The following is a 14,835-nucleotide window of genomic DNA, read 5'->3' as shown; positions in this document are numbered from 1 at the left end:
ATGCATTTGTTCAATAAATTGTTCATTCAGCAAATATTGTGTACCAGACAGAGTACTGGAAACTGAGGGTAGAGTAGGGGGCTTACTTCAAAGTGCTATAGAGTGTGCCCAAGCTGTAGTATCAGCAGTCTTGAGTATTGAGACTTGTTGAGTGTTAGCCATGGGGCAAGTGCCATGACATCTATGATCTTAGTTTTCTCATCTTTGAATGTGGACAACTGTAGCTAGGTCACTAAATGGATATGATGATTCACTTACATACAGATGCATGCATGCACAAGCACACACACACACACACCTACACACAGGCAGCTCTCACTTTGCACAGCATCAAGTTAGCTGAAACTTGTACATATCTGAGCCATGTTCCTATTTTGCATGGTCCCCACATGCACAAGTTTCAGTAAGCATGGCATCCTACAAGACGAGGGCTGCCTGTATATATAAAACATTCTAGGAAATTGCCTGGGGTACAGCAAATTCTCAAAAGTGGTAATTATTTGATTAAATCCAGAAATCTTTTTACAACTACTGTAGCTCTTTGTCATTGTCCAGCCTCTCTTTTTGAACGTTTTCAATGATAGTGCAATAGTGTTTTACTAAGAAGACCACACTTTTTTCTTTTTTAGCATCTTTATTGGAGTATAATTGCTTTACACTGGTGTGTTAGTTTCTGCTTTATAACAAAGTGAATCAGCTATATGTATACATATATCCCCATATCTCCTTCCTCTTGCGTCTCCCTCCCACCCTCCATATTCCACCCCTCTAGGTGGTCACAAAGTGCCAAGCTGATCTCCCTGTGCTATGCAGCAGATACCACTAGCTATCTATTTTACATTTGGTAGTGTATATATGTCCATGCCACTCTCTCACTTCGTCCCAGCTTACCCTTCCCCCTCCTCGTGTCTTCGTATGGTAGTTCTATTTGTAGTTTTTTAAGGAACCTCCATACTGTTCTCCATAGTGGCTGACCAATTCACATTCCCACCAGCAGTGCAAGAGTGTTCCCTTTTCTCCACACCCTCTCCAGCATTTATTGTTTGTAGATTTTTTGATGATCGCCATTCTGACTGGTGTGAGATGATATCTCATTGTAGTTTTGATTTGCATTTTTCTAATGATTAATGATGTTAAGCATTCTTTCATGTGTTTGTTGGCAGTGTGTATATATTTTCTTTGGAGAAATGTCTATTTAGGTCTTCTGCCCATTTTTGGATTGGGTTGTTTGTTTTTTTGTTATTGAGCTGCATGAGCTGCTTGTAAATTTTGGAGATTTATCCTTTGTCTGTTGTTTCATTTGCAAATATTTTCTCCCATTCTGAGGGTTGTCTTTTCATCTTGTTTATGGTTTCCTTTGCTGTGCAAAAGCTTTTAAGTTTCATTAGATCCCATTTGTTTATTTTTATTTCCATTTCTCTAGGAGATGGTTCAAAAAGGATCTTGCTGTGATTTATGTCATAGAGTTGCAGAATTAAAAAAGCAACATATCCCCAGTGTTCATAATCTTCTTAGCAGATTCTGTTTGAGAACCAGCTATGGCATCACTGGCAGATTGACACCTCTTGAACACAGTGTCTCGGTTCCATTTCTCTATCTGTGGAATAGGCGGCTGAGTACAGAATCTAACAATCCTGTTGCCTGGAAAGTCTCATAGAAAGGCAGGCTTTGCAAGGACATGAGAGTCAGAAGGCTCTACACTAAATATTCCACTCACGTTGAAGGGTCGTAGGTATCCAGATGTCACTGAGATCCTAAGTCAATGAGATAAAGTCCCTGGGCTCTCAGTGTGGATTAGCATCCTGCTTCCAGTGTGTGCTACCTTTTTGCTTTTTGGCAATTTATATAATCTGTCCCAGTTTTCCCATTTACAAAAGGGGACAATAATAGCGATTTCATGGATTTCATTATGAAGTTGAAACAAGGTAACTCTACATAGTAGGCAGGTAATAATACTTTAGTCATAAGTCTTAGTAGCTCTAATAGTAGTTTTATCAAGGGGATTCATGACATATATATGTATTGTTTAGTGAACATAACTGCCCAGATTCGACTTCAGGAATCAGTTAAGTCACTTTGCTTAAGGTCATTCCCCTTCCTGGGACAGCTCATATCCAACGACTGATAAATAGAGGAGTAGCCTTGCCGCCTTGGTCTGACTTGGGGCAAAGCCGAAGGCCCCTTCTTGCTCCAGGACTCCCCGTGGAGCTGACTGAGGTTGTTGTTGGGCTGCTTTGCAGCTCAGCCTATGTTTCTGCCCAGTCCTTGATCTTCTCCCTGTCTTCCCACTGGTCCCCGCTCCAGTCCAACAGGAGTTGATTCCAGGTGCACTCCTTAATAAGAATCCTGCATACCAAACCCCACCTCAGAGTCAGCTTTACAGAGAATGCTGCCTGTGACAACAGAATGGGAAGACAAATAAGTCACCTCGCTCAGATATTTCACTGTGTGGCCTGAGACTTGTGACCATCAGAGATCACCTTATATCACTCTTTGGCGTGTTCTAGGATGTTTTGAAGGTCATGGTAAGTCAGTAGTTCTCCTAGTAACTGGTAAACTTCCCAGCATCTTGCCAGTGCCCTGGTGCACCAATCAGACTTCCAGGAAGTGAGAGGGAGGCGATAGTACTGAGGGAAGGCCTTGAGCATCTGGCTGGAAACACTCCCTGTGGCTGGTGGAAGTTGAAATTGTCAGCCCAAGCAGTAAGTAACAGCTATTTTTCCGTTTTGGTGACCAGTCATTTGACCTTGCTCTCTGAGTCACAGAGGTTTGGGGCATGGCAGAAAACAGAGCTTGAAAGAGTTCCCTGAGAGGAAAGAGTGAAACTCCAGATGTTTTTCTGATGGAGAGTGCAGATTTGTCCACTGGTAATAGGTTGAGTTGGTTTTGTATAGAAATACGGGTTTCAAAATTTCAAGGGACTCTTTCCCTTCTTTTCAAAGAAATGCAATTGTTTTACTCTTGCACCTTCAGACTTCTGATCTATTTTATTATAATGTCTCATATACTGCCTATAGTTTTTATTGGCCTTATATTCACAAGTTTTTCTTGAATGATGTTAATTTATATAAGTTCAAGGACTTGAATTCACTTAAACAATAGATTTCTCTCTTACTAACAATTAAAAAAAAAAAAACTTCAAAGGATGAATGAATGAATTTTAAGGAAACACAAACTAATCCCCATTGCAACCAGAGTGACCTTTTTGCAATAGACACCTTGCTTAACATTCTTCACTAATTTTCTTACTATGCCTTTAAAGATTATGTATAAGCTGATAGTTTATCATTTCATCTTCATGCCTTACTATTTCCCAACTCATCTCCTTGATACACACACACACACACACACACACACACATTTTTAAGTTACTTTCAGACAAAGTTCAAATGTAACACTCTATTCTGGAATACAGCATATTTTTTTCCAGTCTGTAGAGGCATTTTTAATTTGGCTCCATTATTACATGTTTATTTGATAAAACCACTGTATCTGTTGTCATGTTAGAAGAGGCAACTACCAAAGCAATCTACAGATTCAGTGCAGTCCCTATTCATCTACCAATGGCATTCATATGTGAATTGATACAACCACTATAGAGAACAGTATGCAGGTTCCTTAAAAAACTACAAATAGAACTACCATATGACCCAGCCATGCTACTACTGGGCATATACCCTGAGAAAACCATAATTCAAAAAGAGTCATGTACCCCAGTGTTCATTGCAGCAGTATTTACAATAGCCAGGACATGGAAACAACCTAAATGACCATTGACAGATGAATGGATAAAGGAGATGCGGCACAAATAAGCAGTGGAATATTACTCAGCCATAAAACGCAAAATTGAGTTATTTATAGTGAGGTGGATGGACCTAGACTCTGCCATACAGAATGAAGTAAGTCAGAAAGAGAAAAACAAATACCATATTCTAACACATATATATAGAATCTAAAAAAAAAAAAAAAAAATGGTATTGATGAACCTAGTTCCAGGGCAGGAATAAAGACATAGACCTAGAGAATGGACTTGAGGACACAGGATGGGAGGGGGAAGCTAGGGTGAAGTGAGAGTAGCATCGACATATATTCACTATCGAATGTAAAATAGTTATCTAGTGGGAAGCAGCAGCATAGCACAGGGAGATCAGCTCGGTGCTTTGTGAACACCTAGAGGGATGGGATAGGGAAGGTGGGAGGGAGGCTTGAGAGAGAGGGGACATGGGGATATATGTATGCATATGGCTGATTCACTTTTTTGTACAATGGAAACAAACACAGTATTGTGAAGCAATTATACTCCTTTAAAGATCTATTTTTTTAAAAGTCAACTAATTTCTTTTAAATTATCAAAATACATCATTGTATAAATTGGTTTTAGGTATAGCTATGTCCTTAGGTGAAGTAATATTTAAAGATAGTAGTTTCTTTATCTCCTCTTTCCTTCTTTGGAGTTACTTTTTTTACTTTAGGAGAGTGTAACTTTTTTTACTTTAGGAGAGTGTAATTTTGATGGGTTGCTATACTAAGAAAAGGAAGGGTTGTAGGAGAGACTTACTGACTTGTTTCTTTATAATGTCTGTGTAGACTCCGTGATATGATGAGGGGTTCAGTAATGAAGTAGGAATTTTAGAGACATTTCTCAACCTCCACTGTTCTTCTTTACAAAGCTATACATCTCTTGAATATGGAGGACAGCTTAAATCCAAGACAGCTCCTCCCTCAATAAGAGGTTCCAAGATGTAATTCTAAAAGCAGAAGGAAATTTTTGAGTTATTTCCAAATCTGCTTTTGTGATGATATAAAGTACAACTATGAAGAATTTAAGACTCTCTATCCAAGTAGCAAAAGAGAAGATTTTTCCACATATTTTTTGCCCACTAACTTGCAAGAATGATTTTTTTTAAATAAGAAAGGAAAAAAAAAGAGAAATTTTTCTAGCCAAATGGAGAATCTGATCATATTTTGCAAACTTTAAACTTGAATTTACCTTGCCTTCAAAATAGAATACGTTCATTCTGGAAAATAGTATTAAAAACAAACAGATAGTTTTTAAAAAGAGGGATTGAAGACTATCTAGTTTTTCCTTTTTGATTTTCCTACTTTGGTATTTTAGTTCAGGATTATAAAATGCAAAATTGAATGGAAATTCTGTGTTCTATTTCCTGATCTTGTAGCACTTACTAATTTTGCCTCAGATAACATTAGGTTTATTTATAAAAAATTATAACACTCAATTTGTAATGAGCAGTTTACTCTTGGTTTTAACGTAAGTAAAATGCATTTTATGTTGGCAGTTGTTCTAAAATGTTTTCTGATATTCTATAAATAAAACCTCCTTTTTAAAAAATTTGATAATATATAGGGCAGAGAAGAATTCCTGAAAAAACTCACTCGAGATGAAGTGGCTAATGGAATGATGATTCAGGTAATCCCAATTTGGTTTCAATATTTTATTCTTCCTTTAATTTGCATTTTACGTAGCATTTTAAATTTGCCTGTAATGAGGCATCTTTTCACTACTTGGTTTGCAAGCCAGCAGTTTTCTCTCCTTAGTTGATGACAGTTGCCCTCTGTACGACTAGCAGTGTCTGATCATGCATAAAGAAACTGACCTCTCATATACATATCTCATTTTGTGGTTTAATGGGAATTTCTGCCAGCCTAGTAAAAGGGCAGTGGGATCTTATTCCTAAGTGTCTCTTTAGTTTGCTTTGTGATGATGTCATGTTTTCTTTACTTTTAATGTCTTTCAATTGGACTCTTTTATTTAAGACTGAAAAGAAAACATGCTATATTTCTATATAAAGATTTTGAAACTAAAGCCTTATAACTAGCAAAATCAATTTTACTTTTTAAAAAATCTTTATCTATCACCTGCATATCCTTTGGGACCTAGATTGGGTGTTCTGAACACTGGCATGTTTGTAGACTGCCTCCCCTTCAGAAATACATAAATATTTGAAACCATTACTATAAAAAGAATAAAATCAAGAGGCAAAACAGTCTAAGACAGTGTTAATTTTAAAAATTATTTGAGATTATCTGCACCTCTGTTCCTCTTTGAGGCAAACACAAATTTTGTGATTTTTTTCTATTGGGAAATTTGATATTTTCAAACATATAAAAACAGTGTCTCTCTAATTCTATATGCTTGAAAATGCCAAATTCCCTAATTTATTTCTCTCTGTAGATAAGCCCAATAATTCCATAATCTTCCAATCCTTTTTGCTTAATAGTTTGTTATTAACTTCTTATTTATTAGTTTGATTTGGTCTTAGAATGCAGGAATTACATATATTTCAATATTTGTCATTAACATGCCATCTAACCTTATTATCCTCCAGTACTTACTTAAGGATATCTGATTTTTATTGTCTATTAAATTTTTTCCTCTCATTTTTTATAATATTACTTCTGTTCTTTTTAAATATGCTATATTCGTACCTATTGCTTTTTTATGGTGGCATTTATTGTTTTCATTTTTAGACATTACTGACCAGTACAGGATAGAGTCTCAATAAATGTTTAGGTAATTAATAACAATGAATCATTTTAAAAATCTTTGCTGGCAGAAAAGACTGTTTTCCCTTCAAGAAGAGCAGGCACTTGAGAAGCAGGATCTTATGAGAAAGAAAACAATATATGCCTTAGCACTGGCAGAAATGGAGATACCACTGCTTAAACTAGAAGAAGAAGCTGTAAAACTCAGAACTTGCCACAAAGAACATTCTGATGTAAGCATTTATAATTAATCCAGAAACTAATTTGCAGGAATATTCAGGTCAGTAAATCATCTATGCGATTTTACATTATCATTTGGAAAATTATGATTTCACATAGGAAGACACAAAAGCATGGACAAAGTAAGTAACTATTTTATGACCACACAACCGATCTACAGTGGAATTATATAGCAAGACTATTAACGCTATTACCTGGAACCCAACACTTTATCTTAGAGAGTACTTAGGAAAAGCAGTTTTCAAATGGGTGAGTAGTGATTTATCTGGTGTGATTACCCACTGTAGTAAATTTAATTCAAAGTCTTCACTGCTTGTTAATAAAATTCCAAAGCTACGTTTGCTCAAATATAGAATATAATGCATCTTGACATTTTCGTGGTAAATTTTTGATGTATGTAAATGAAGTTAAGACAGCTAGGATGAAAAATAAAGCAAATGTTAATAAAATATTTTCAAAACAACAAGTTTATGGCAGTAACTGATATCACTAGCCCTTCCCAAAGAAAAATATGCATACATCATATCATTAGTCTTTTGGAGAATTAGAAGGTGTGGTAGGAATTATACATTCTTGTCCTCGGCTGCAGGGAGGATGTACGTATATTCATTTGGGCCATTTTGGCAACAGGGTTTTTTTTTCTTTGCAAATGATGATGTAACTTTACATTCTTAGTCTTTAATAATTTTCAAAATTTCATTATTTTAAAAACTTTGTGATTTTCAAAGTTTTCCTATTATGAATGTTTATTTTGGTCTTCAAAGCATCTCTGAAGTAGGCAAGAGAGAGTTTATCTGTAACATAGACATGAGAAAACTTGGGCCTACCTGCATGAAGCCACTTGTACGATGCTATAAACCATGGAAACAGCAAATTCTGAGTGTACTTCTTGGGGCTTCTAAATGCTTATCCTAGCGCTCATGTAATGAATATATAACCAGTACTAACACCTAGTGATATAAATGATTTTAATAATGGCTCCTCCTTACATTAATGATAGGAGTTTATTAATTGCATCAAAGCCTTGGTGTAGTCATCTGAGTATGATAATGAATTCCAGAAAAGATTAATAACTTCTATCTTTTCTTATTTTATAATAGCCATTGTTTTGTACCTTCTTGTAGTGCAGTAATCATTTTTGTTTTATTATTCTTTAATAGTGTATAAATCATAAGAACTAATAATTTAGCATAAACTCCGTGAAAGAGTAAGTTTTCATACACTTTCTATAATGATTGCTGAAAATTTGGAGTTTTAATTTTGGTTAAAATATTTTAAATATTGTGAGGAAAATTTATTTCTATGTGAGTTTATTAGTTTTTGTTACTTAGCTAAAATTGATTAGACTTTGATTTTCTTGGGTAATTCAAATTGAATATTGGGATTATGGATATCCTAGTATGTTTTTGTAATTCATGTGTGGTGAATTCCTTTCCTTTTATACCAAAATATATGTTGTTGTTATTAAAATAGTTGCTTGGGAACTATCTGGTCTAAACCAAGATAATTGGATTGTAAATGTTGCACATCTTAATTTCTAAATGTCCTATAGTTACTAGGTGAAATAATTGAGAGGAAAGAATATGTTAAAAGAAATGTAGAGAAAACAAAGAAAAAATTACAAAGAAAGGGGAAGAAAACCCAGGATGCATTAATGAAAACTGAGGTAAGAAATTTAATGTCAAAAAATAATTTTGAATTTACAACCTTTTCATCTCAATGAAAACTATGCCAGCAAATTTAATTTTAGGTGGATGTCTCTCATTTCTAATTGGTTGCACTAAGTTGATTCTGCATGCATGCACGCACATGGGCAGTCTCTGTGTCTTCATTTTCTCTCTTACAGTGTCTTTCCCACTGGTACAGTGTATCCTCCTGTTACCTTTCCTACAAAGTAGAGATAGGGATTTGTAGTGTCTGAGATAGTACCATGATTCTGAAGATGAGACCAATGTACAGATTGAAACATTTGTTAATATTTGACATCTAAATGTTACCCTCAAGCTGGTATGTAGGCGGCATGAACAAATGGCTATATATCAAAGGACTTCAGGGCTTTTTCCAACTTAGAAATATTTACTCCCTTAAAATCCTCACATCTAACATTCTAACTTTAGAGAATCATTGGATATGGGAAAGTAGAGATAGTCCATTGTCTTTAACTTGCTATCCTCTGGATATATTTTAAAGGTAGCACCAATATGATTTGTTAGTGGACAGCTTGTGGGCCATGAGATGGAGGTGTAATCATATCCTTTAAATAATGTTAACCCTGTACAGGGCCACAAAAGAAATATTTTTTAAAATTACCAAGGAAAATAATATGTATAATAATAATAACAGATATTAATATTTTGCATGTTTTTTATATGTCAGGCATTGTTCTAAGTGCTCAGACCTATTAACTAATTTCGTCTTCATGATAACCCTATGAAGAGTGTACTGTTATTATCTGCATTCTACAGTTGAAGAATCTGATGCATTGTTTTTTAATTAACTTGTTCAGTTTCACCCAGCTTGTTAATTCAATGTATCTGGCACTAGAAGCTCTGCTCCTGACCATTACATTATACTGGTCAAATCATACAGGTTACTTTTATTGAGCTCGGTGAAGTAAAATCAGAACTCAATAACAAAAAATATAGCAGAAAGAAAAAATATGTAGACCACTGGAAATGTTTTTTAAATCACATTTTCTTTATTTACTTCTGTGTTAAGGAATATTTAGAATTACAAATTACCATTTATTACAAGTGACTGATGGTAAACTATAAAGCAAAATTTATGGAATGGGCCAACATTATAATTTGGTATTACCAATAAATTATTTTGGTAAGAAGAACTAAAAATACTTGGCATATCTATGAAAGGCAAAAAGAACGTGCCATGATAAAAATTAAAAGAGACATAATTATATACGAAATTGCATAGCAATTTGTTTTAAAATCTTGATGAAGTATATAATTTATTTTTGAAATACAAATGATGAAAACTGGGTAAAAAGAAAAAAATAACAAAAATGGATCAATAACAATAAAACTGGTCTACACTCTACCAGTAACGGCAAGAACAAGCACAGATGCTTTATAGGCCTCCCACAAAACCAGGTAGAGAGCATAAGAAAGCATGGAAAGCTTCTAAATTTATTCTATAAAAGTATAACCCTGAAACCATAACTGAAGAATATTACCATAGGTAAGAAATCTGTAGGTGATCTCACTTATGAACATAGATGACAAAATCTTAAATATATCAGTGAATTGAATTTTACAACGTGCTAAAAATGATATACTTTACAAAATAAGAGTCCTTTGAAGAATGTGAAGATGATTGCGCATAAACAAGTGTACTGATATAATTCACTTCATTTACACAAGTGAAAGACAGTTAGCCTAAAATATTTGATAAAATTTGAAAGCCACTGATTTATTTAAAAAAACTCTTAACTGTCTAGATATATAATGAAAACATCCATACCTTAATAACATGTGTTATAGTGTCTACCAGTATTTTCCAGCAAACATGATACTTAATTATGTAACATTAAAAATAAATCCATTAAAATCAGGAACAAAACATTCAGGCCAGCTCTTACAACCCAGCACACTGCTGTTATTGATGACAAATTACTTGTAACGTGTCACAAAAGATAAAACATATGTGTTCAAGACTGCAGTGGAATGCCACCACAGTTCTTATATCCACATCTGAATATTTGCTAAAATAGTAACTAAAAATTTCCAAACGTTAACAAATATAAATAAATTCCAATGAAAAACATGGCTGAATACTTTGTGTGTATGCTCAGTATTATAGAAGTTACTAAGAGTTTGAGGGTTAGAGAAGAAGGGTTCATTTTCTTTTGTTTGTCCTTCAAATTGATGTCTTTCCAATTACTACTGAGTCCTTAAAATGTCTTAAACATTGTTGGAATTTCCTGGAGTTGGAGAAGTAAAAGAAGAAGTTGGTTCACTCAAGAAACACATCATCTTGCTGGGGATCATACAAGGAAACAGACAGCCTTAATACATTGTGAGCAGAGCCACGACAATGGTGTAATGGTGTGGGAAGCGTCAAGAAGGAGGAAACGCAGCTGAATCAAGGGCATCCAGGAAGATTTTTCAGAGGAGGTGATGTCTAAGAATGATAATTACTAATGGAGAAATTGAAGGTTGAATATTTGCCTTGCCGTGATGTTTAGAGAACAGAGATGATATACACAAAAAGACTAAAAGAATAATTGGCACTGGAAGCATTCAACAAATGGTTTCCATTATTATTGTTAGCATTATTATTATTATATAAATTTTAACTTGAAGAAATGAAGTAAGGGCTTTTTAGAAACAGACCTTGTGTTTGCAAAGCAAGGAGATCATGTGAGAATGCTATGTGTTTGTGGAATTGCAAGCACTTTGGTATGACCAGAGTTATAAGAGTGCAAATATATGAAGCTAGTGAGACGGGCAATGCCTTGTGTGTCATGCTATGGAAGCCCATCCTGAAGAAACTTGCAAACATCATTAATAGCATTTATTAAGTCCTCATTATGTTGACTGGTATATAAACAACACTACAGCAGCATTTCTACCTTCTAAGAACCTAAGTTAGACAAATAATTTTATCTTTTACTGTGTGTAAGCATTTCAGTCATGGGCCAAGCTAAACAGTATTACTGAATTTTATGTTTAACCCCAAGTTAAATCTTAAGTGTGGAATATTGTATTTAGATAACATAAAAGTATTTATTAAATCTTAAATAAATATTAAAAATATCTGAAATTAATAATTTAGAATCTGAATATAATTTTTATTATCTAATATTTATAAAATATATGGTTTTCAAATTTTTGAGATAAGGAGATAACAAAAAATCTTGTATGGTAAAATATTAATTAACTTCATTTTAGATTTCTAGACCCTTCCAGGTCTGGGCATGAAACTGTCTTTGGGTGGAAAGCCTCAAAATTGCTAAAACCTGTGTCACCAGGCTAGAGAAAAAAATAAGCCAAAGAATTGTAAATGTACCATTCGTATGCCTCAATTCCCATTTGCTCTAATGACACTTCAGCATTCATCAAGACTCACAAATGGTTCTTAGAGTCCCCAGGCTTTTGCTCACTCAAGATATTCAGATGTTGATATATACTCTTGATTGACACGTGGCATGTAACAATTTCTTTTCGCACTGTGGGGACATCTCTAATATTTTTGATGCCATGGAAGGGGATATGGTGCTCACATTTACGAAAGACTCACTGATGGTACCTATGAAAGGTGTCAAAATACACGTTTTGCTTTTCACTGCTGTCTGCAGGAATTGCACTCTTTCTTTCCTTTAGTGTAAAATCCTCTGGCACCACCTTCAGCATCACTGAATTGGCTGGTATGATCTAAGTTGTTGACCCCATTGCTTCTGAAATCTCAGTTTCCCATGAAAATCATCATTGAAGATTACGGCATGCGTTATGGAATCTGAACGAAAAGTCAGGTTTCGTGATACCGTGCTGTACCCACGATTGCCCATCCTCTCTGACTTGTTCCTACTTATTTTTACCCATACTTGTGCCTCCTCACACTTTTTGTTTGCTTGACTTTTCTCCCAGAAATAACATAATATCCTAGTAGGCCCACTGAAGAATCCTTGTCAGCCATCTCAACTACCTTCTGGTACCAAACCAACCAACCAACCAAAAAAACCCCATTTATTAGTAGAAGAGTTCCAGAAGTTCCAGAAAAAAAAAGAAAAGAAGGGATGATATGAAAATCCAAATACAGTACTCAATTTTCCAAATCTTGGACAAACAGAAGATTTTTATAGGAAAATAAGTATGAAAGATTAGCAATTCTTTCTTCTTGAAATCTGTAAGAATAGAGAAAGAATTAGAAGGCACATGGGGAAAACTGGAGGAAAACAGGAGCAACGGGAGCAATTGAGACTGTGAAATCCACTGGGAGAGCAGCACCAGCTAGAAGCAGTGCGAGACGTGGGGAAAAACAACCTTCAGTGAGTCAGTCACCCAGTCAATGAATCAGTCCATCAACATAAACACCAACAGTTATGAAGGGATCATGCAAAAATTGATACAAAATCAAATCTCCAATCTGGAATTGGACTGGCCAGCCTTGGGGAATTGTGCTGGTATTAAACATTGACTCCTTTTTCTTAAACATCAGAACAATATATATCCTTGCCTGCCTTTAGTGTACATGTTTGATAACCCATGACCACATGCTGGCATCTTAAGAGACATGCCTTTCAGTTGTGCATGTATGTGTGTGGGAGGGGAGACAAGTTAGTGCAGGGTAGAGAGGGAGGGAGAGGAAGGGCGGGGAGAGAAGATAGATAGTTATAACCGATCTTTTAGAAAACCTCATCAGATGTAAGAGAAGAGAACACAAACCTAAGTTGTTACTTATATTGATAAGAGATTACTATTTGCTTTTAATTGTTCACATGGCCAAAACTATTTGTGTTTCTAAACTGGAAGGATTTGAAAATCCTAGTACTTAAGGTATTCCTGAATTTTTTTTTTCAGGATAAATGCTCAATAACTTTTAAAGAAATAGAGACCACTAAAAGTAAAACAAGTATTTATCATGCAAAAATAACTCAATTGAATAAAGACTTAGAAGAAAAACAAAAGGAAAAGAATGTTTTTGACCACACACTTGACTGTTTAAAGTAAGTACTTAAAATTTATCAAAATATTAAATGCTTAATATATCATTTATAAAAGAGATGTGATCAAATTTCCATGTTTAAAATTTATTCTTCAAATGATCCATATTTTCTATCATGATTTGATGTGAAATATACATGTGATATTTGATAATTTTGGTTTAAAAACATAATCATAAATTGCTGTCATTTTTCATTGCTCCTCTGGGTTTATTCTTATTGTAATAGCTGCTAATGTTTCTCCTTTCCAAGCATAAGAACTTTTATTCGTTATGAAATTCATAACCTCTCCCACTAATTTCAACATTTTTCACTTATATGACATGATTAATAATATATATTTTTTCACCCAACCTTTTTTGATAACAGTTTTGAGGTAAGAGTTTAGAAATTCTATAAAACCTCATGTAATTTATTCACATTAATTGTCTTCAAAAGCCTCTTATACAGTCCCCTCATTAGTCTGGGGCATACCTGACAAAGGCCTTTCACTTTGAGAATAATCATGCTTTAAGACTCTTACTGTATCCATAGACCCCCACTTAGAACTTACATACTCTTCCTATTGAGTATTTCCTATTTTATAATACATTGAGAACAGGATTTGGAGGACTACTGGAGGAATATGCATTGGTCACATTTAGGAATGGTGGTCTGATTTAAATATAGAAGGCTAATACAGTATTAGCAAAATCATAACACTTGAGGGATAAAGTGTCAGAAAAATAGTCATGCACAATCTAATACCATGTATCTTAATGGAGTCAAGTCAATGAACTCAACAAGGATTTGTTTAGCTCTTACAACAGGATTTTATTTTTTATTTAAGTTTATTACAAAATTTACTTTCAAAATGATCATACAGCTTTACCTGAAAATTACTAAATCATATACAGAATATCAGGGAAGATATTACCTGATATTACTTTGAAAGATATGTATCCATATTGTTTAATATCTGTAAGAATATTTGGGGGCTCAGAGGGATAAGCCTGAAATTACATAATTTACACTAAACTTATATTTTGTTCAGGAGCTGATGAATTTTTTTTTCCAGGATTCTTACCATTTCAATTCTTACATTTTCTTCCATCCTGTGCCTAGATTATATTGCTTTTCAGGCAAGAACAGTCACCGTGTCCCAGTGAATCAATTCCATCCCTAAACTTGATCAAACTCTGCCTTTGCCCTGGAAGAGGAGAAAAAGAATAGCTGACACTGTGTATCATTTACAAATCTATTAACAGTGATGATGGACAGTGTCAAGTAAGATTTAAAGCTAAGATTGATTGACTTCCTAGTGTGCCAGGCGTTTTGTGGGCAGTCTAAGCACCTATCTCATCCAGTTCTCACAGTGAATTCTTAAATCCTGTCATAACATTCCCACATGAATGCCAGAGAAACAGAGCCTC

General features: G+C 34.6%; 1 protein-coding gene across 1 annotated transcript in view; it reads left to right on the top strand.

Annotated features, from left to right (window-relative positions):
• Window positions 1-14,835, top strand: part of CCDC178 (coiled-coil domain containing 178) — a 350,545-nt gene that overhangs the window by 112,061 nt on the left and 223,649 nt on the right. The window contains exons 13-16 of the mRNA XM_024757945.1: window positions 5,366-5,428; window positions 6,576-6,737; window positions 8,297-8,410; window positions 13,281-13,426. Coding sequence (XP_024613713.1) covers window positions 5,366-5,428; window positions 6,576-6,737; window positions 8,297-8,410; window positions 13,281-13,426 — 485 coding nt within the window. The remainder of the gene's footprint in view (window positions 1-5,365; window positions 5,429-6,575; window positions 6,738-8,296; window positions 8,411-13,280; window positions 13,427-14,835) is intronic.

Source organism: Neophocaena asiaeorientalis, unplaced genomic scaffold, assembly GCF_003031525.2.
Source record: "Neophocaena asiaeorientalis asiaeorientalis breed wild unplaced genomic scaffold, Neophocaena_asiaeorientalis_V1.1 scaffold126, whole genome shotgun sequence".
Taxonomy (NCBI): Eukaryota; Metazoa; Chordata; class Mammalia; order Artiodactyla; family Phocoenidae; genus Neophocaena; species Neophocaena asiaeorientalis.
The sequence above is the reverse complement of the archived record's forward strand: the minus strand, read 5'-3'. Positions and strand labels throughout refer to the sequence as shown.